The 21,795-nt window shown below is 47.1% G+C and overlaps 1 protein-coding gene across 1 annotated transcript in view; it reads right to left on the bottom strand.

The window, feature by feature from the left end:
• Positions 1 to 21,795, bottom strand: part of PLXNA4 (plexin A4) — a 442,850-nt gene that overhangs the window by 11,186 nt on the left and 409,869 nt on the right. The window contains exons 24-29 of the mRNA XM_009328687.1: positions 19,920 to 20,079; positions 12,978 to 13,081; positions 10,700 to 10,799; positions 8,084 to 8,274; positions 4,120 to 4,289; positions 682 to 894 (exon numbers count right to left, since the gene is read on the bottom strand). Coding sequence (XP_009326962.1) covers positions 682 to 894; positions 4,120 to 4,289; positions 8,084 to 8,274; positions 10,700 to 10,799; positions 12,978 to 13,081; positions 19,920 to 20,079 — 938 coding nt within the window. The remainder of the gene's footprint in view (positions 1 to 681; positions 895 to 4,119; positions 4,290 to 8,083; positions 8,275 to 10,699; positions 10,800 to 12,977; positions 13,082 to 19,919; positions 20,080 to 21,795) is intronic.

Raw genomic sequence — 21,795 nt, forward strand, 5'->3', positions numbered from 1 at the left:
CGGAAAATCTTACAGAAACTGAAGGAATAGTTGTCTTGGTTGTATTGCCCGTAGTGTAGCTTTGCCAGACACTGACCTTCAGTGCAGTAGACTGAGCAGTACAGCTACAGGTCTTGCAGATGTGGATAAAATGCTTGGAAAGACCTCTGACCTTTCAGAAAATACCTGCAGAGCTTCAGTCACCAGCCTGTCAATCTTATGGCATCACATTCAAAGCACAGAAGAGCCTCCAAGGAAAGCTACTGGACTCAGAATAAGGGGAGATAATTGTACGACCTTTGGGATCAAGGCAGCGTGGGGACAGTCACAACGATGCTGAGAACAGCAAACCACTTCTGATCTGTGTGGAAAGACTTAGAAGCCCACATACTTCACAGGGCTCAAACACATCACCTCCCCTTCCTTCCTCCCTCTATCACTTCTCAACAGTTTCTTCTCAAGAGAAACAATGATGGCATACACCTTCAGTTCACACCTCTAATTAAATTTCCATCTCTGCTGCAAGACACGTGGGAATAAAAAGCTAACACGGAGCTTTCTACTTAGGCAACAACCAAAGAAATGAAGCCCAGAGGCAGCTACCAAAAGCAATACTGATGATGCCTCCTACCTCCATCCATGAAGCAGGGCCTCACTGTATAACTTGTTTATGTCATTCCTATTTCTAGAGCTAAAACTCACCTTTCCACCCAGTTCTTGTAGCTGGGGATGTCCTTGGCATAGAGAAGCTTGTTGGAGGGTGAGTCTTTGCCCAGACGGTGCTCTGAGGTCGAACAGGAGTCCATGAAAGTCTGAGCCACTACAGAGAGGCAGGCATCTGTGATGCTGTTTTTGTGGATGTCAAAGACGAACTGTGGGTTCTTGATCATGTTCACCCAGAACCGTAACGGGAGGCTGCAAGAGGGGCAGGAGGGGTGGAAGTGGTGAGTCAGTCAGTGCACGGTTCACAGGCTTTGTTGTGTGAGGTTATAATGCTGACTGGTGGACGGGAATCAAAGATCACAATGTGGAGATAAAGATTCTGGGATAAGCCCTGATATACAATAAATTGGTCCCCTACAGGACTCTGGGGACAGCAGTGGAGTCACCTCGGTAGTAGCTTTTTTCCCTGTTATCCTTACAAGCCAGATTTTGTCAGTCTTAAAGTCAATGCCATCTTATCGAAGATGCACATAAATTAATGAGAGTATAATTGAGGTGATGAAAATGACTCCTATCTTCTCTACGTTAGGGTGCAATGCAAAGTTGTACCTGTTGGCTGCTTCATCAGACAAGGATAGGCATCACATCTGCAAAACTTATGGTAAACACTTGTCATTGGGGGACTTGGCTTTTAGCCCTCTGTCCTGGTTTCGGCAGGGATAGAGTTAATTTCCTTCTTAGTAGCTGGTACAGTGCTGTGTTTTGGATTTAGGATGAGAACAAAGTTGATAAGGCACCGATGTTTTAGTTGTTGCTAGGTAATGCTTACACTAGCCAAGGACTTTTCAGCTCCCCATGCTCTACCGACTGAGCAGGCTGGAGGTGCACAAGGAGCTGGGAGGGGGCACAGCCAAACTGGCCAAAGGGACATTCCATACCGTGTGACGTCATGCTCAGTACATAAACTGGGGGAAGCTGGCCGGGGGGGGCCGCCGTCGGGGACTGGCTGGGCACTGCTCGGGGATGGGATGGGCATCGGTCGGCGGGTGGTGAGCAATTGCATTGTGCATCACTTGCTTTGTATATTATTATTATTATCACTATTACATTATTACTATTATTATTGTTATAATTATTTTATTTCAATTATTAAACTGTTTTTATCTCAACCCACGAGTTTTTCTCACTTCTATTCTTCCAATTCTCTCCCCCATTGCACCAGGGTGCAGAGGGGGGAGTGAGCAAGCAGCTGTGTGGTGCTCTGTTGCCAACTGAGGTTAAACCACGACAATCTCATAGCAACCTTATGGGAAGAGAGGTAGGTAGAGCTCTCAGGCTGAGACTGGGAGTGTTAATGGCACACACTTTGTGCTGTGGACACCATGTACTGTCACACTCCACAGCTCAAGCCCAAGACCATGTATGATCCCAGCATACTGGGCATGAAGCAGTCCTTACATGACAGGGAAAACCCCGTTGCCTCAAGGAAAAAAGGGGAACAAGTGTTGTAACCTTTGAAATGAAAATGTATCTGCCCTAAGCAAGGAAATGTTATTCCAGTTGCAATCTAAAACCCTTTTTTCCCCCTTTTTCTCATTTGTGTGAGATGCCCTGAGGTATCTACCTCCAGCCTTTGCCTCAAGTCTTTCTCTGTCAGGGAAAATGCATTCATATGATCATGGCCTAGGAGCTGAGATGTGTCACTGATCAGAGTCAAACTCTTGTCTCTCTGTCAGGTAGACTGTTAAGTCTCCCTTCAGAGTCTGCACCTTCCCAAGAGGAGGTTATTCTTCAGCTTAACAAATTCACCTGATGTTCAGGCTAAACTCCCCAGTTCCTCAGTTCCTTCCATTTGCTCATTACCCCCATGTGTTCACAGCACCATAAAAAATTCACCTCCAAGTTCCCATTTTGGGTAACAGCAGGCAGTTTAGCATATCCTCACAGAGAGATGACACCACGTTTTCCTAAACCATTGTATGTTCTCCTGAGCCATCAAAATCACAGAGCAAATGTAAGAAAAACCTCACACGGGTAATCCTATCAGCCAAGCAGCCTCCACAGGGGAAGGGGAAGAAGTTCAAGAGAAGGAGGAGATGCTGGCAATGACAGCTGATGGGAGTTGTGGGAGGGAAACATTTTTGGCTGGGAATGGCGAATTCATCTTTTTGGGGATGAGGTGGATGAGTGAACCGTGCAGAACTTCTTCTGCAGGTGTTTGGATGGCAAACACAGCCACAGTGAGGACGGGCAGAGAGTGCATGTATGTGTGCCTGAGTGTTTGTACGAGTGTGGGGAGGGGCTGGGGGGACGATGTCCCTAGCTGGGAATAATGAAGCCTGTGATGTGACTTTGAGTTAATTCAATCTGATTGAACATATTTCTTCACACTGCCCCTTTTCCCACATACATACACACGCTGCCTTCCCCCCTCCCCCTTAAATAAACCTCCTGCTCATTTAGTCTGAGTGGCTGCAATCAGCCTTAGATTAGTGCCGCAGATAATGTTAATAATATGCTAATGTTTCATTAGTTGAAAGCCTCTTTGGTGCATGGGGTTTCTTTTTTTATGTCACTGCGCTGTGACGATCTGCCATCAGCATGGCTGGTAAAAAGAAAAAATGCATGAGCTGGGAGCCCCATGGCTCTCCTCTGCTGTTCCTTTTATAGTCCCTGTATTTGCACAGGAGAAGGGGAGGGAGCGATTCCCCAGGGGACTCTTTCCAACAGGGAGACTCAGTGGAGAGGAGCCGCAGAGATCTTTCCTTTCCACCGATCCTGGCTTTTCCCCGCTGTCCCATTACATGTACGAAGAGGGGCTGCTGCCTGGTAGCTGGAGGAGGGGGCTGATGTCAGATTTTGTCACTCCAAAGGAGACTCACATCCAGCTCCAGACCCTTTAAGTGCTTAGTACAATTTGAGATGTTCTCCTCGTCTCCAGCTGCCAGCCCAGGAAGGTACGAGTCTCTTGTGGTGCTGCACATCCCCTGTGGATGTCTGGGATACCTTAAAATATCTCAGATGGCACTAGATGTCTATGTGTGGGCAAACAAATGGAGGTCTAACTCCCCTCTGACTATAGTGGGAATTCAAACATCCAGTCTAGATGAAGACAGTGGTGCTGAACCCTCTCCCATGCCTCCCTAGACATTCCTATGAGCCTGAACACTGCAGCAGTTAAATACTTCACCATTTTTCTGTCTACATCCTCATGAGGTCCCTCAGAAATACTGCCATCCCCATGTAATACAAGGGAAACTGGGACCTGTTTAGCCAAAGCGCTCCATCCTTGAGAGCATCCTTTGGATTCTGGGATCTTCTGACTTCCCCATAGGCTTGGGAAGACTGAGCCTGGTGCTCTGAACCCCACACCAGGCTCCTCGGCTTCCCCAGCAGGCAGATCCCAAACCACATGTCCCTTTCCTCTCCTTCCAGTCCAGGACCTGGTGCCGGACTGCACTGGGGTGTCTCACTCACCAATTGCTTTTCCAGGTGTGCCGCACGTGGGGGTCATGGATGTTGTGCTTGTCAGCCTGCTCATCCAGGAAGTCGAACATGTATTTGATAGCCAGGGGAAGGGCACTGCCACGGTGAGCAGTGCTGAAGATGGTCTCAAAGAGGTCGTCTACAAATTTCTGGAGGGTGCCCTGTTGGGAGAAGGAAGGAAAGAAGAATGTGAGATACCAAGTGGGAAGAGGATGCTGAATTTTGGTACCCCACTGAAAACAGAGTATGTCTGTGGATCAGGCCCAGAAAGTGTGATTGAACAGTGGGAGCCGTCTAATATCTGTTACATGTGACATGGTCTGGAAATTTCCGTACAGATGTCTTTAAGCAGGCATGTGCACCTTCACAATATCCGCTACATCTGGTTAGCAGCCAGATGTAGTAGGTCAGGATGCTACCTGCCCTCTCTGCTACTAGCACTCCCTGCCAGGGACGGTGGCTGAGCTGTGGCGCGATACCTTGCCCCATCTCAGGTATATGGTGATGGAGAGGCCCAGGTATGTTCCCACTGAAACTTCTCTCCTCTGAGTCCTATCCTCAACTGCTTTAGTGCATGTATGAGACAAAAACTAGCCATTTTCTATGCTGGCTTTCATCCAGGGACAATTCTTAAGCTAGGAATAGAAGTCAGATGACTGTAGAGCAGAGCAGAAGGTGTCATTGAGGCAAATGGGACAAGAGTGTTTGTAGAGAGACAGCTGTTTTAAATGTGTGAGTACTATAATAAATAACAGAAACTTCACCTTAATGCCCAAGAAGCCTCCTCATTTCTTACTACCCATTGGCACGGAACTGAGGCAAACCCTAGAAGCAATGCATAGATGTGTCAGGTACTGCTCTGCAGACCTCAGTAATGTCCGCTGCAGAGACTGCAGAGGTCTCCTTATGTTCCTCTGGAGGAGAATCCCAGATCCTGTGCTTGGAGAACCACGCTGGACAAGCCGGTGAGGACAGCTGACCTTTAGCAAGAAGGTGAAGAGCTGGAATATCGGAGGGTGACCAGGCTCGGAGAAGGGGGCAGTTGAGGAGCTGTGATAACCAGATGAGCTGCAGGCTAGGTTTGGGGGCAAACCAGGCAAGGCACGCTTTCCCTGCTGAATGGGGAGCTCTAGCCCACGTTTGAACCTCTGCTCTGCCACCAGAGCTGCACAGGTATTTAGATGTGAACAAATCATACGGCTGCTAAAATAACCAAAAAGCAATCAAATCTCCAACAAACGTTTCCAATTTTTCCTCTTCTGAAAAATAAAAACCTCCCCTTTCTCTCCAGACCCAGGAAAGAAATTCTCCTTACTAGAAATGAAGCACCAGGTTCCACCAGGGTGGCTCAAGTTTACATAGTGCTAACAAGTACTTAATTAGAAAGCTGGTGTCTCTTGCTGATTCACCACTTGATTTATTCTTCAGGAAACAAACAGAGGTACCTTTTGCTTGTATGAACTCCTACAGGGTGAATAAAGCCCTGCAGCACATGTCTGACTCAGAAAGGGCCCCCGAGGGGAAATCTTGTTGGTCTGATGTGGAAGAGCTGCCCTCAGGTTCAGTTTCTGGAGGGAATTAGTTCTCTACATGCTCACCCACACAAACACAAAGAAAACCTCTGAGGCTTTTAGGCAAGAGACTCTAGGTCTCAGAGGTCAGGGATTTACCAGAATAAAAGTCATTGTCAGTTTAACTAAGTATTCCCTGGGATTGTATTAACAGCAATTGCTCTCTCTCCTCTTTCCAAAAAAAACATGATGAGAAAAGAAAATTGCTTAGCCCAAGAGGGGAAATAATAAACCCCCAGCCTTTCTACTCTCTGTTGCTGTGCAAGTTTTGCAGCTGCTTTCCTGCCATCTCCACAAAAAAAAAAAACAACAAACCAACCCAAAAACCCCAACGTGTTGAGTTTGTGATACGGAAGAGAAAGAAAAAGTGATTCAGTGGTGGGGTAGGGGACGTATCCCCAGACAGCGTAAATCAGCACTGGTCCAATGCTTGTTGGTTTACACCAGCTGGGGCCCAGGGCCTGGGGAGCATCATTTTCTTTTTACGTTGTGTGATCCATAACAGCATCTTGATGGAGGGAGCTGGGCACGTACAAGAGCTAAAGACAAAGCCACTTTATCTCCAAATCCCACTGCAACGTAGACAGCCTGAGTGAGGATGTGGGGAGAGTCAGACACCAGAGGCAAAATGAGTTGAGGAACAAATGTGCAGGTAGAGCTGTATGGTAGGACTTAAGCATGTGATGAGACCTGTCTGATGGGCAAACAGACAGCCTTTGCATGAACACATGAAATTGTGTTTGTACCTATTAACACCCTGACAAGAAAAGATAATAGTCAAAATTTCAGAGAAGGGAGGAAGATTGGGCTGTTTGATCACTCAGAACAGGGTGAGATAACACCGTGATCAGCCACACCTGAGCCACAGCTATACGGTTTCCACTTCTGGGATGCATCGAGATAACTTTCATGTTAGAGAGATTCGGGCACAAAGATGCTCTGTGCTGCAAGAGGATGGCAGAACTGCAAAGGGAGCCTTTCTCTGATTGTACTGCCTTCCTCCCCACCTGCCCTAGTCCTTGCTGGGGTGCAAACGAAGATCCTTGCAGCTTCTTCATTAATGCAGGCTTCTCCAAGGAGACCACCATCCACAGGGTGGAAGAGCAAATAAATGTAAAGTCAGACAATTGCTTTTGCCCACGCTCTTCTGGAGCCTTTACAAGTGAGTTAGGTGGAAGATAGTCTCAGTTAGAGGTGAAAGAAGGTGAAAGGTTGGAGAGCTTTCGTCAACCCCAGAGCAAGCCAGCTGCAGCAGGAACCGGCCATGTCCTTCGCAGGGAACGGACAGAGTGGTGGTGAGTGACAGCGAGTTCTTTCTGTGCAGTGGCAATTAAGCCACTTTCTGTTGCTGTCGTGGAGCCAAAGTCCACTGCAGGAAGTTTTAGACCTGTCAGCTTGAGTGATCTCCACTTGTGCAAGTGTCCTCCCCATAGTGCTGCATCCCCAGTTATGCTAAACACTCACATACTGCCCCACTACAGAAGTTTTGCAGGCTCTGGCAGGCACCCACGTAGGAGGCTTGTTTCCAGCATTTTGGGGAATATGGATTGAGCAGATGGGATCTTACCAACTTCCCAACACCCAAGAAATGTTATTTTGGGAAAGCACAACCAGCCAGATCACAACATAAAGGAGGACTTGGGTCTGCACCACCCCTGGGAGCAAGTCTTCACAGAGCGGGCAGTCCTTGCCCTCCCTGCAGACCTGCCATGGGCCAGGGGTGATGTGTGAGATGTGTCTTGGGATGTCCCTGCTCTGCCCTCACCTGACTTAATCTGTATTTTCTCCTTGGAGACCCTGAGCTTTCCATACCTCAGCGGGGATGGGCATCTAACTCTGCTTGCTGTCCTTGGAGCTGGCCACCTATTAGCCACATCACGGTGAACTTAACCCCCTGCCAAGTCATTAGCATGAGAGTCTTTATGGGCCCGGGGGAACGGTGGAGAAGAAGGACTTGTACCACAAAACTCAGGGTTTTGTGTCAGAGGATCCCATTTCAGACTGTGAGGTGTCACACATCCTTGGAACCTGATCTGGGTACATTTACTCCCTGGCTCTTCATTTGCTCAATTTTGGTACAAGCTACAAGGCGGTATAATCGACAACCCCAACACACACCTACCCCTGTGCTGACTTTCTCCACCAGTCTCACGGCCCTGGGTTCTTTACCCCTCATTGCTTGCCAATGTCCCTTTTCCGACTCTGCTTTCTAAACTCAAGCTCCTTCCCTCCATGCTTGGAGCACTCCTCTTGCTCAGTTTTCCTTCTGTCTTTATCCCCCTTTGGCATCCTTTGAGCAGTCTCCCGTTTCTTGTAGGAAAGAAGTTCCACTGCAGCCTTTAAAAACCAATTTCTCACCCTCTTTCCCCGCCCCCCCCATGTACCTTGGTGGCAAGTAGCCTTGTCAGGTAGATCTCAGAAACCATCTTGCTGCCCCGGTCACCCTCTTTTTGGTCACCATGCTCATGGTTCTTCACCAAGTGCCACATCTTGACTCCACTCTCAAGGTCAGGGGTGATCATGGGGGTGCGGGAACGGAGGCTATCCGGGCTGCCTGTGTAACGGATCATGTTTTCTGCAGAGAGAGATGAACGTGTCTCAGCCCTGGTAGCACTCATATTGGGATTAATGGGTTTCACCAAGGAAATATGCTAACGACATGCCACATAATAGAAGTTTTTTGTCAGACAGGCAAGAAGAAGACCTCTTCTGTCTGGGTTCCGTAGCAGGTACCTCTCCCATTCTGTATGTGGAGTGGATGCTCATACAGATTCTGGTGTGGGGCTGAGACATTCACAGCTGGTGAGTCCACCCTGGGGAGATGTTAGTTTGGGTCTCCAAAGCGGGAAGGCTTTAGCTATACTGCAACCCTGCTCTCACAAGCTCAGCATTTCCATGTTAGTATTAAATAAATTTCCAATTTGTAATCAAATCAATTTGTAACAATAGGCAGCAAGGGCGTATCTCCTGGTGAAATTACAGTGTGAGGCAGAGAAGCCCCCAAAGCAGCTGTATGGACCAGGCCTTATTAGCAAAGCATTATCTTATGACTGAGCGATTTGCTCAGCAAGGACAAGGGATGATGCCAAGCCAGACATGATGTCAGTGTCTACACCATTAAATTAAACAAGGCGCAAACACTGACTTTCAGTTGCCCGTGCTCTTTACCTCTTATCGTGTTCCCTGGCAAAGCTTTGGCCTGGAACAACCAGCACTGTCAGTGTCAGACACTGCCCAGGACTGGTTCAGGGGATGGTACCAGCTACTCGTTGTAACCGGTATGGACAAGTACAACTTGTTTTACCCGTATGGATGTTAGCCAAACCATGCCACGCTGCTTGGCATTATGGCCAGAGAGCAGGCCATGGCCTTTTTGCATAGTAATATTGATGTAGCTAACATGACCTCTTGCCTAGCGCCCCATCCCCAGACTTAGGAGGAGCTGCCTCCCCTCCCTCCTTTGGCATCACAGCAATCCAGTAACTCCTGCCCAGCCATCCTCTTCACTCCCTGCTCCAAAATCTTGTTTTGACAGAAAGTGAAGCAGAACCCCAGGTGGGCCTGCACAAATTTCCTCTCCAAGGACACCTTTAGCCTCCACATTTTACCTCCCTGTGCCTCTGAGTGATGGCATGAGGCATTCCCCTCTCCCTGACCTTCCAGCAATGCTGCAGATAGTCTTTTCCAACCGTAATTAACAGAAGTGTTGCACCTTTCTGTAGCAAGATCTGAATCAGCCTCATTAATGCATTACCAATCTCTACATATTAATTATCAGATGGAATATCCTTTTTCTCTCTGGATGCTGTTTTCTTAATTGCAATTAACAATCACTTTTGACCCACCACATCTTCTCCTCCCCCTGCATTCTTCCCCACTCCCTCTTCCTGAAAAACTAAATGGCAAAAGAATTAAAGAAATCCAACAGAAATTAACCCCCCTCAAGTCTTCCTTTTCAAAGGTCACTGTGTCTTTCAGTAATTGCAACAACATGGCAAAGAGGATGAATATTAATAAGGTCTGGTGGATTGTTTATGTCCTTGGAGAAAGAGGAAGGGGGCTCCTCTGGACATTGAGTAACTCTACTTTCCCTCAAGCTAAAGGGAGTAAGAAGGATCAGAGATGATTTCATAAATTAAAAAATAATAATAAACTGATATGACAGCTGCATCCAGGTCGGAGGGTGGTTTTGCAGCACTCTGGCTGCACATTAGAGATGTTTTGTTTTGCCCTCTGGCATCACCATAGTGAAACACATCCTGGGCTGCAATTCCAGTGCAGGGGGGAAAGGTGTGTGACGGTGTGGGTGAGACTCAGGAGGTCTCTGGTTTTACAGAAGAATTTCCACCTGGTCTCTATTGCCCAGCTGTCTCATTCTCAGTTGTCGCATGGGTAAAGTGGGAACAACGATCCACTGCCTTGAGATCTACTGAGATAAGACCTCAGTAAGACATTTTTATTATTATACCAGGTACAAATTCCCTTGGGGTAGTAAGATAGCTGGGTGGGACACCCAACACTCACACTGAGATGTAACTGTAGACAGGCTACGCCCCACGTAGATTGTGGTTGCTTGTAGTCCCAGAGGCCTCTCATCTGTGCCACAGATTTGTCTTCACAACAGGCAGGCCATGCTCCAAGGACTTTGCCCACCAGAATGACTGAGCCCATACAGTGTGCCATGTTTCTCCCTTGCCTCTCCCTGTGCAAACTCTAAGAGTGAGATTCAGTGATCCAAAATGTAGGCAGCTAATTATATAGGCTCCTCCTTTTGTTAATGAGGGAGAAGTACTTCCTAAGAGCAATCCAACCACTTGGATCAGCAGCTTGGACCAGTAGCCTAAGTTTTAGATGTCCTCCTGCCATTCCTCAAGCAATCATATCAACTAGTCATCTGCTTATCATTCTCTCTGCTGGTGCTCAGTGTCTTGTAACCACCATGACATTTGGGATCTCTCCTCCAGTGCTCTCTCAATCCATATCAGCACACAGGCCCTTACCGTACTTGCTGGCTGAGGTCCGGGAGACCGTGGAGTTGTTGACTGCATTGTAGGCAGTGACTTGCTTGGAGACTAAAGCTACCACAGATCCATCTGGCACCTGTAGAGAAAAAGAGACTTTGTCAATAAGCTTCTGAAAACTGGCTGAGGAGCATGCAAAGGACAGCAGAAATTCAAGCAGCAGAAACTGAGCCGTAAACCAGTGTCACTGTAGGCAGGACATTAGTTTTAGTCCAAAGCTTCAAATGCTTTCTTCAGTGGGTCTATTAACAAAAAAGAGAGAAAATCTCCTGTTACACTACTAGAAGCATGCACTTGGGCAATAGGACAACTGATGACAAAGCAGACTCTGCTCCGTTCAGGTCCTGATCCAAAGCCCAGTGACGACGATGTGAGTCTTCGCAGTAACCTCAGTAAAGCTGACAGTAGGTTCTTCACAAGGAAGCTTTTATCCAGAACAGGAGCATGAGAAGAATAAAATCATCCGAGCTATTTCAAACATCAAGGATGGGATGTCCCATAAGGATGATAAAACTGATGTGAAATTTTCTATTCCTTCCACATTGATTGCAGGTGATATCTAGGTACCTAGCTCAGAAATGGATATCTACATTTTCCACTTTGACTGATCCTGTCAACCTCACCATGCGCAGTCTCCCCTTCCACATGACAAATGCACTGCTGGACTGAAGTGACTACCACAACTTCTTTCTCTTTGCTGTGTCAGAGGGTCGCAGACAGTGGAAAGCAGCAGGTTTGGAGTGGTTGTGCTCCAGGATGTCATGGGATAGTGTTTCAAAAGACAACAGAGCTTTCTGAAACAAGCCAGACTTTCCATTTCTACAGCTAGGCAACTCATGTGGGTCCCGTATCAGAAATGTTAACAAGCCAGTGGCTCAAAGGAGCCATATCAGGAATATCTGTGATAAATAAGACATCATAAAAAGGAGATGAGTGAAAAAAAATCCTGCTAACAACGTCTAACTCTTGTCTGTGTAATAATAATAATTAGCACTTGAATAGAGTTTTTCATCTTCAAAGCACTGCAGAGGCTAATTAAATAGCCCTTCAGCAATCATGGAAGGCAATTATTGGCTCTTTGTAGTTTTAGCCCCACACTACAGATGGGGAAACTGAGGCAACAGGAATATCAGTGTCTGTCCTAGCATGCTCCGTGTCTGCCCTCAGGACAGCCAGGGTAAACGATGTAGAGATCAACACCCTGGCAGCTGAGGAACTGTTCTGCCCCAGCTCATCCCTATAGCTGGGAGCTCGTTGCCTGAAGCAAACAACTGGAAAAAGCACAGAAGGGAAAGAAATTTATGCCTGGTTTGTCGGTGAAATAAAATAGAAAACATCCCTGCTCCCCCTGAAAAAAAAGTGTTCTGGAGTCAGCCAGCAACACTTCAGTCAATCTGGAGTGAAAAGTTTTGTTTCCTTTTCAAATTATTGCTTGCTGCCTCCTCAGGTCAGCTCTTAAATGAAAAAAAAAAATAATCTTGTTATGAAACATAGATTGCTGAGGTGTGATTGAGGAAATGACAAAATTGTTAGCATCGGATTAAACTTAATGAGGTGCTTTTTCTGGGGTGTTTTGGCAAGGGGGGAAGGAGTGGGGGGAGCTTTTGACCAAAACTCCATTTTTTGTTAAATCTACCACTTGTATAAGATATTTTTGGACATCTTTAGCCCTCTCTTATAGATCTCAAGGTCATGCAGAGATGAAGGGAAACCCTGTCCCAAGGCAGGTCACATAGACCAGGACAGGGATTGAAAACAAGGGTTCCTAGGTCAGTGACAACTCCACTGCACCATGGTCTCCAGTCATGCTGCTTTTTTCCTCCTTCTTCCAGACACTAAGCCTCCTTCTCTTCCATTTTTCTCTCTTCCATCCTTCTGAACTCTGCTAGCATTACAAGGCCTTCAATGCATTGGAAAAAGGGGGATGGAAGGGCTTGTTGTCTATTTGTCTACATGATAAATGTTAATTCGTGTTCTCATGACTACATCTCCTCTTCACATCCTTCACTCATCCGAGATGTCCCTCCTTTGAGAGAGACAGAGGATTTTTTCTTCCCTTGGCTTCATCTCTAATGTTGTGCAGGGCAATTACCGCAAGGACAGTGGAACAGCATGGATGTACTCAACACAGGGGCTCTGCCCAGTTATTGCCCACTCAACCATTGTTTACCTCTGCATCTTAGAGAATAACACTTTACCCTTCTCCTTTCTATTTTCTTAGCTGACCTACCTTCTACTCATCCTCTCACACAGTTACCTGATAGTGTGCCAGCGTGTTGAGTCTCTTCCAGTCATTCTCTATCTTGGTTGTGATGTCTTCATCCTGAAGGATCATCCTTGCCCCGCTTGCTTGCCGCCACTCTGCAAGGAGAACAGGGACATTGAACTCTCCTGTGCAGAGCCTCTGAGATAGGGGACAGAGTCCTGGTAATCCCTGTGCCCATGACCCATGTAGTCACACATGTGGAGGCTGCATCCGTGCAGCAGCATGTCAGTCATTGCCTTTACACTCTGTCAGACGCCTCCAGTCACGTACAACATACGAATGTGCAAATGTCCAGAGCCCTCTTTCCAGAGGAAAAGAGAAGACAGATGAACCATTAAAAGTTCAGGAAGATGGTTCAGGAAAGTATGCAAAAATCATAGCCATATGGCAAAGTTCAGAGTCAAGTCCTAGGTTATCCAGACTGCTTTCTTTACCCTTGATAAAATGATATTGCAATCACAAAACAACTTTTGCACAGGAAACACCCACTCTTTTAAAGAGTGACACCATATTCTGATCTCAGAGAGATCAGAATATACAGCAGTTGCCTACAGAGATGAGAGGTCCAAGGCTAGGGCACAGCAGCACGCAGTGCTGAGCTCTATACAGATAAATACAACAATGGCCAGAGAGATGTTGATCCATTGGCACAGCTGAACAGAGCAAGGCCCGGTGCTTTAGCACTCCGATTATTCACAGTGCTTAACTCTTAGCTTACTCCCTGGCTCTGTTTTTGCTCCAGCGTGGCTGTTTCCAAGACCAACCTGTCCTTGCATATGTTAGCCATCACCATGGGACAGGAGCAAATGAATGTCACTTATGTCAGGGATAGAAATTCATCCTTGGTCCTTCTTCCTTTAGCTGCATAGACACAGCCTTTATCAATACCTGAGATGTGTCTAACTGCCAAGACCTAGCCACAGAGAGGGCTCCCCTGGGCAGAGCTGTGTCTTGTTCAGCATAGCACCAGACCCTGTGCTGGACTCAGTTCATCTCCATTACTGCTCACACAATGCTTCTTGCTACTCAAATCCAGAAGCGATGGACAGCCAGAAGCCCTTAGGGCACAGTAGAGGCACAACGGGGAGGAGAGCCAGAGGCAGAACCAAGACCCTGCTCCGTGGAGCATGTAATCTCTACCAGCATTCAGCAGCATGTTTGTGGGCAGAAGGGCTCCAGTTTCTGACCACATCCAGTTCTCCAGCCTCCACCCTGAAATGATGAATGCTTCTCTCCTTCTGCAGCACTGGAGCACCCCGCCATTTCCCCAGGGTACCACCTTTTGCTCAAATCTTGAAGGATGCTCCATGTGGAAGATTGTCACAGCTTTCCCCACAGAGGACTCACAGACTTGCCTATAGGCAAGGAACACATAAACACGGCCAAAAGGAGAGAAATGTAGTATCACCTGGTGACACCAGGGAAAACTGTGGCTTAACCACGGACAACCTGGACCATCCAAAGCTATCTTTTTGGTTGCCATGTCTCAGTCACAGTGACCCAACCACATACAGTTTAGCCAGAGCTAAAGCAGAAAGTCTATTCATTTGCGGGAGTTAATTAAAATGAACTCTTGGATATGGAGACATCACCTGCCACTCCTGCTTATTTCTCCTAATATAAAAATGCAAGGACCATTGCAAATTTCTTTTGGTTTCAGCAGTTTTCTTATCACATAATTAAAATGTATTGGGAAAGCAACCCTTGCCTTTATTATTCATTTAAATTAGCAGGAAGAGGTCAGCTGCTGTGTTTATTGCTGGGTGTTACTTTGGCTGGAGATGCTCAGAAAGTAAGCAAAGGTTACGTTGGCTAAGCACTGATCCTGAACTGCCCTTCATTTACTCCAGCTCCTTAGATCCTCACCTACATTATCCTTGTGATGTCCAAAGGTGATGCTCTCTGCTCATTCCCAACTGGACTGGATTCCTGGAAGCTAGCTGGTCCCAGACATTTCTGGGAAGAGCACAAAATGCTGGAGTTTGGGCTGGGCTGGGAAACGGTGCTCTTATGAAGTGCCCCATAGAGTGCCAAAGCCACTTCTGCTGTCACAGAGTGTGTCTCTTATGTGCCTTCCTCACGGTCTCTTGGGGACGGTGTCTCTGATGTCTCTCCTTCAGGGCTCTGCATATTATTATGGTCCTCCCCTCTTCTGACTTATCTTTGGGAAGGGACACACACTCATGTAGTGTTTTGGGAGGGATGCACAGGTTCTCAGCGTTGCACTTGGCTCTGATATGAAGGGTAGGCACAGCTTTCCTCATTCTGTGCTTTATTTGTATTCAAGGGCTGGACAGGGTCCTCAGAGCAGCAGAAGCTTTCCCTCTGCTCCAGGGGAACTGGGGACATCATGGGATGTCCCCTCAAGCCCTTTGTGCTCCTGCACAGACACAAGGGATTACCAAGCCCTTTCCCTTGGCCTTCCTGCAGAAAGGGGCCATGCGAGGAAGAGGAAGGGCCAGTCTGACTCGGCACAAGACCCACTCCTGAGCAAGACAAGGGGGAAAACACCCTGCAGGGCAGGCTCAGAGCATCTGGCTTCAGTTTTGCAGCCCGTTTGCCCTGTCCAAATACAAATCACTTCATCATGCATCTGAGCAATGACAGGGAAAGGACCCCCAGTTGCGGTCCCCGAACTCTTCCTAGTCTCATAGGAGCACTGCACGCTCCCCTTCTCCACGAGTGCCAGCTGAGGTGGTCACACACCGATCTGCAAGGAAATGCGATAGCTGTGAGCAAGGGAGTGGGAAGGGAGGGTGCAAAGGAGGAAAAGGTGACCCTGACACCCATGTTCACAGCACTAAGTGAAAACTGTTAGCTCTGTCCTTGCTGGCAGCACCCGGTCCCCCCTCTCATCAGATCTGCGCACTTCTCTGCGAGCTGGCACAAAGGAGAGACATACTCCAATCCAATTTGTTACACTTCCACCTTCCAGAGGGAGGGAGGGAGAGGGGGAGGGAGGTAAAAAATCCCATTATCTTTATCAAGCCTTCCAATCAGGAGCAGCAGTAAATGCAAACTCAGGAGACAGCTGCTGTGAAGCCTTTATATTTCATTCAGCAGATAGTGTATCTTTTTATTGCAAGCAGGAATTACTTCTTTTTTTTTCTTTCTTTTTTTTTTTTTTAAGAAACAACCTTTCTGTTCAACTTGACTGGGAAAAAAGAAATTCCAGGGGCCTTTGACAAAGAGGTGCTTCTTTGAGCTGTAGCAATGCCTGGCTAGGGAATGACTCTATGGGGAGATGGGAAATGGGGAGATGTCCTCCTGCACCTCAAATCCTATAGAAAATGTTAGACCTCCCTCATGCCTTCTCTCTGGTCTGGGTCACCCTGAAGGTGCCCATTGAACAAGGGAGAAAAGCGTAGCAGAGGAAATGTTTTTCAGGGGCAATTGAAATACCCAGATGGATGGAAGACCTGCCAGATCACTCCAAGTGCCTTCATTTGAGCTAGTCATCATCAGTTACACCACCCTTTACAGGCACTTCTAGGTCATTTCAGTCAACTGTTCATGCCATATACAGTGCTTCCCACCCTTTTCCTAAAGACCCTAGGTCTCCCATGAAGGGCTATGAAATAGTTTGCAGCTGACTCTGCACAGCAATGGCATGTGGAACAAATGCATGCGGCTTACCCAGGCTCGATGCCTATTTCATGATCACTTGTGCTCATGCAAGATTAGTCTGAAGAGCTGGGGGGCTGCTTTCAGTCCTATGAGTATTTTTTCTCTTCCCAATAATTTCCACGAGAGAGACAAATTGGCATAGGAAATAGGAGAATAAACCCTTTGTGTGTATGCTGTGTGTACCAGTAAAACCAGGTGGGTAGGAAACAAAAAAGGGTTAATGTCCAGTATGTGATGACCTCTAGGGAGAGAGGAGAAACTCCGCACTGCTTCTGGGGTAGAGAAAGGACCACCATGGCTGGGGAAAAAAAAGTTCATATCAGAACGCATAGATGGAAGATACCTGGGAAATATTTCATCCTGGGTATGCAAGTCATCTGCTTTACTGTAAATATACTACAGTTAGACCCAGTTTAAATGGCTCCTAAAGGTTGAACCCCTCACCTCAGTACTGCACCGTCGATGAGGTAGTGAAAGCTTGTTCTGGCATGGTCCACAATGAGCCTGAGACAGCATCACTGAGTGCAAGACAGTCAACCTACCAGCTCCCATCACCTCAGCAGTCCATTTCAAAAAGCAGCCGAAACACAGGGAAGAACGAATGCCTCAGCATGGAGCCAAATTCTTGTTTTGTGATCCTCACACCCTAATGCTTTCCCAAAGATGGGGTATTTTATTTGTGGCAAGGGCTTCAAAAAATAATAATAACAAAAATAGCCACTGCAGAAAGAAGCCTTTACTCAGAGGGCTGCAATTTGGGTTTTGGACTAAAATGTAACCTCAGGGTGTCCAAAGTAAGTGCTTTCAGCTGACAACCACCTCCATGAGTTGTCTGGGTAACTGCAAAACATTATGACATTTGTGACACATACAAGTCACTCTGCCTGCAGCTACCCTGCATTTAACAACTCAAAATAACTCTTTAGCTTGTTCGCTTTCTTCCATGTGAGCAATCTGGCCTTAGTATGGACAGAAAGCCCAGAAAATTGTAATGGTAATAGAAAATGGTGTTGCTGTTTAGAAAACCATCGATTTCAAGGCCAGATTACAGTCATCTGCTCTGACCTACTGTTTAGCATGGACTGGCAGGGCTGAGCCAGCCGCTTTTGCAGTTCTGAGTATTCAGCCTGGGGCAGGTCGATCCTGAGAGCTCTGTGCTGCTTCCTAATGGCCAGCAGTGCTTTCTGCTCTCTCCTTGCTGCCTTCACTGTCGCCAAAGGGTGGCAGGTGCCAGCAAACATCTTTTCTTGCAAAGAGGCTGGGCTGGAGCTGTGGCTGGATGTGCCCATCCTCTTGTTCCTGCTTCACTCATGCCAGCCCTGCTCCTCCCACCTTGTTAGCTGCTGTGCTAAAGGAGCCTGCAACTGTATTGCTCCTGGCAAGACTCTTCCACTAGATGAGGGTTTTTTTGTGTTTTGCTTTGGGTTTCGTCGTGTCCCCCCCCCCCCCCCCCCCCGCCCCGCGAAATGTTTTCTTTTGTCCCAATTAAGCAGTCTCCTGTCAGTATGGACGTCTGTCCTCTGAGGGGTGCACACGCTCATAAATACTTTCTGGAACTTGCTGGTCCTCAGCACCACTCAGCAGGTCAATACTGCTTAAAACAGCAACAGTCCTGGATGCAAAATTGTCAGGCTCCAGCTGGGACCCCGCACACACACACTTCTGTATCTGTCAGTTGTCAGAGCTACAATAAAATCTGCAGACTCCAATTTATCCCTCGTATTTGCAACACGTAGGTAAAATTCCTGCCTCCCGGTACGGATACATCATTCATCCCCACAGCAGAACAAACTGCTTTCCTCTCATACTCAGTCTGAGATCTGAACGTAATGGGCCCTGTGGCCACCATCCAGCATCAGAGAGGTCAAGAGATCTGGCTGTAAACCCCAGTCCTCCGGTCTACTGTGCCCTGGCGCCCTGTCCTATCCGCCCCCATGCTCACCTTAGCACTCACCAGTCCCCTGCTGACTCAACAGCAGCTCCAAAATCGTCTTGGATCCTTTCTGGATGATGTATATGATCTGTTCTTTATTGTTGCTGGTTTTCCCAGTTTCTTTTGTTATTCTAACTGCCTTTCATGAGCAGGAATCTTGCTGCAATTTCTGTCAGGAATCCCCTCCTCCCCTACACATACGCACACACATATAGACACAACTTTAATCCCTGACTTCTCATTCCTGCCTCCATTATTGCTGTGAATTGTTTCTTGGTGCCAGTCCATTCCTCCTCCTTTTGATTCCTCTTCTACTTTGCTGGGTTTTATAGACTCCATCATTTTCCACTCAAGTCTCTTTCACTGAAGGTCACTGAGGGCAAATTCTGGCAGATACAGCCACAATACCATCCCCAGCTCCCTATCAGACACCTCAGCAATGTCCTGAGCAGATTTGTCTACATTATTCCATAGTAGTCTCCAGGTGTAGTATCACATCTGCCTCTGGACCCCAACTTCAGACATCTCACTCCTCCCAGCATCCTTGCTCCAGAGTTTGGGCAGAAATAGATTTTGGCCTCAGAGGCACGCCTGCACTGAGCTGTACAGCTCCCTGTGTGCCCCACAGATCAAAAGCACATTCACAGAAATGCAAGTGAAGCTGCTGCAGCTCTTTCCACCCTCCAAGCAGACCGATGCACGAAGGAGCAAACCACTGAAAAAACCCACATGAATACATTAACAGAGGGACTAATCTTTCCTTAAGACCTCCTAGTCCTCTCTAGAAAGGAGAACCAGCTGTTGGTGGTGGGGTGCTGGCAGGAGAGGGAAGCAGTCAGGGGTGAGATGGATGCAGCCCACCCAACAGAGGATGCTTCATCCCCTTTCCTGTGCCTGCACAACAAGTAATTAATACTGCTTGGGCTGTGACTATCTCAAGAAGAATATATATATATAATCTAAACCCTCACTATTCAGGAAAGAGCAAGGAATAAATCTCTGCAGCCTGACAACACCACCCTGGGCATTTGGTGCTTTTTCCAGGAGCCTTTGGCAGGACGGTGAGAATCATGCCTTTTCCATACCCTTGTCCAAGCTGAATTCTGTGGGCAGAAAAGCAGGATGGCTACTCGTCTTTTTAAGTTCTCAGGGCCAAAGATTTCATAAGCCAGGAGCATATGCCTCAATTTAATCCTCTTTTCTGCCCTCTCACCATTGCTGCTGCTCTGCCTTGCACAAGCACCAAGGGTACACCCAGTCTGGAGACGTGGCATTTTCCCCAACAAACAGTGTCTAGATTGCGTTTGGCTGTCTCCCATCTCCGCTCTCCCCCCTGCCTGGGGGCAATCAGGGCCCGTTGTGCACTCACATACCCAAGTCCATATCAGCAGCTTTGGGCCGGTGGGAGCAGGGCACGTTCTTGAAGATGGCATCGAGGATTTTCTCCTTGACCTGCGTGATGGTGTCACAGTTCAGGATCTTCACCGGGATCTCGGGGCTGTTCACGTTGTCGGGGTTCACACAGCTCAGGACCTGAGAGAGATGCAGTGAGACCCACTGTGCATTTCGCAGCAGCACAAGTACCCTGCGGTCACCCTTACGCAGCCACCTTCTTGCAGGTCCCTGCGTCCTACAAGCCAGAGGGATCTAGAGTGCAATAAGGTGGAAAATGTACACCAAGAGTATTCCTTTCTTTGAGAGGGCACATAGATCTGGTTTCACGCAGGGGGGTTGCATCCATCCATGCCTCTGCTGCTCTCAACCCCTTACCACTGTCTGTGCCCAGTGAATTCAAAGTAACTCGGAATTTGGCTCTCAGCTAAGTGCTGTGGGCTCCCAGATGTTTCAGCTAGTGATTTGGGGCTGATGTGAAGGTTTTTCTGAACTTGTGTCTCATGCCACTTGTCTCTGTGAAGTGAAACTACTATATCTGTGGGAACAGCCCCTTACATTTCAGCCCCATCTCCTTGGTATCTTTGCTATATTAATAACAGAAAGCCCATAAGCACCAGCTCAGGTTCTGGTGCTTTCTGTAAAAATGGCATTCACCACATGGTACCAGACAACGGTCATTGACACACTCTTTTCATAGAAACCATTAAACGTGCAACCAAGCCTGACGCAGGTTGGAGCAGAACTGATATCCAAAGGGTTCTCCAGAGCTTTCCTTGGCCTCTGATCCATTCCCTGCTCCCTAGAGAGCTAGCAAGGTGACCTAATTCAGTAGTGGCCTCCTTGCACTGCCACCTGACATTGACAATTCAGGTAAAAGTACTCTTTAATCTCTCAAACTTAAGTTTCTCCATCTTCTGCACAGCACAGGACTGACCAAATCCCTTCTCAGAAGAACGTTATTAATTTGAAATGCAGGGCTTCTTAAAAAAAGAAACAAAATAACAACAACAAAACCTTTTGCTTTCACATATAGAACAAGAAAATTGACCCAACTAGAGAGGCCTCTCATTTCTCAGAAGGAGGATATAATTTTCTCCAAAGACTCTGTCCAAGAGTAAATGCAAAGCATATGGGGTGGTGAGGGAGGGAGGGGTGCCTTAAACACATACACACAGTGTTTAACAGCAATCTGCCCACTAACTCTTGGCCATGTCTTTGTCGAGTATTCTGCTCTCTCCTGGTTACAGGAGTCTATAAACTTTTATAAACTTAGCACAGCTTTGCACTTGGAAGGAGTGTTCAGTGATGCTCCTGGCTATATATGGTCATTAAATGTTCCTGTGCCACTTTTACAAGTGCAGACATGTTAGTTTTGATGCCTTAGACAAATTCTACCTTGACTGTAAATTCTATTCTGTAGTATGCAATAGGTACTGAACTCTCCATCACTTTCCATCTTAACCTACTAAGATGCAGTGGGATCTCAAAGTGGCTTGAAACTGGGTGAAATCATATCAGTATAATTATATATTGGCTCACCAGGCTTCCTTTGGTGCTGTTATGCTCAACTAAGAGGGACTTGTGAAGATATTGCTTACAAAGAGCTCTGTGATCTTTCCGGATGAAAGGGGAGATGTAAATATGAGATATTGATTAGATCATAATGTTATTATTTATATGTCACTTCCAGAAGTATTGAAGAAGCATCAGTTCAGATAATAATAACGACGGCACAGATTTACAGTTCTGTGGCATCTTTCATCTCAAAGGATCACAGAACTATACATAAAAAGCACTGTTGCAATGCCTCCAGTGTTGAGGTTATTAGTTGCCCCCTCCCATTGCACATCTGTA

Source organism: Pygoscelis adeliae, unplaced genomic scaffold (genome assembly GCF_000699105.1).
Source record: "Pygoscelis adeliae isolate BGI_AS28 unplaced genomic scaffold, ASM69910v1 Scaffold207, whole genome shotgun sequence".
Classification (NCBI taxonomy): domain Eukaryota; kingdom Metazoa; phylum Chordata; class Aves; order Sphenisciformes; family Spheniscidae; genus Pygoscelis; species Pygoscelis adeliae.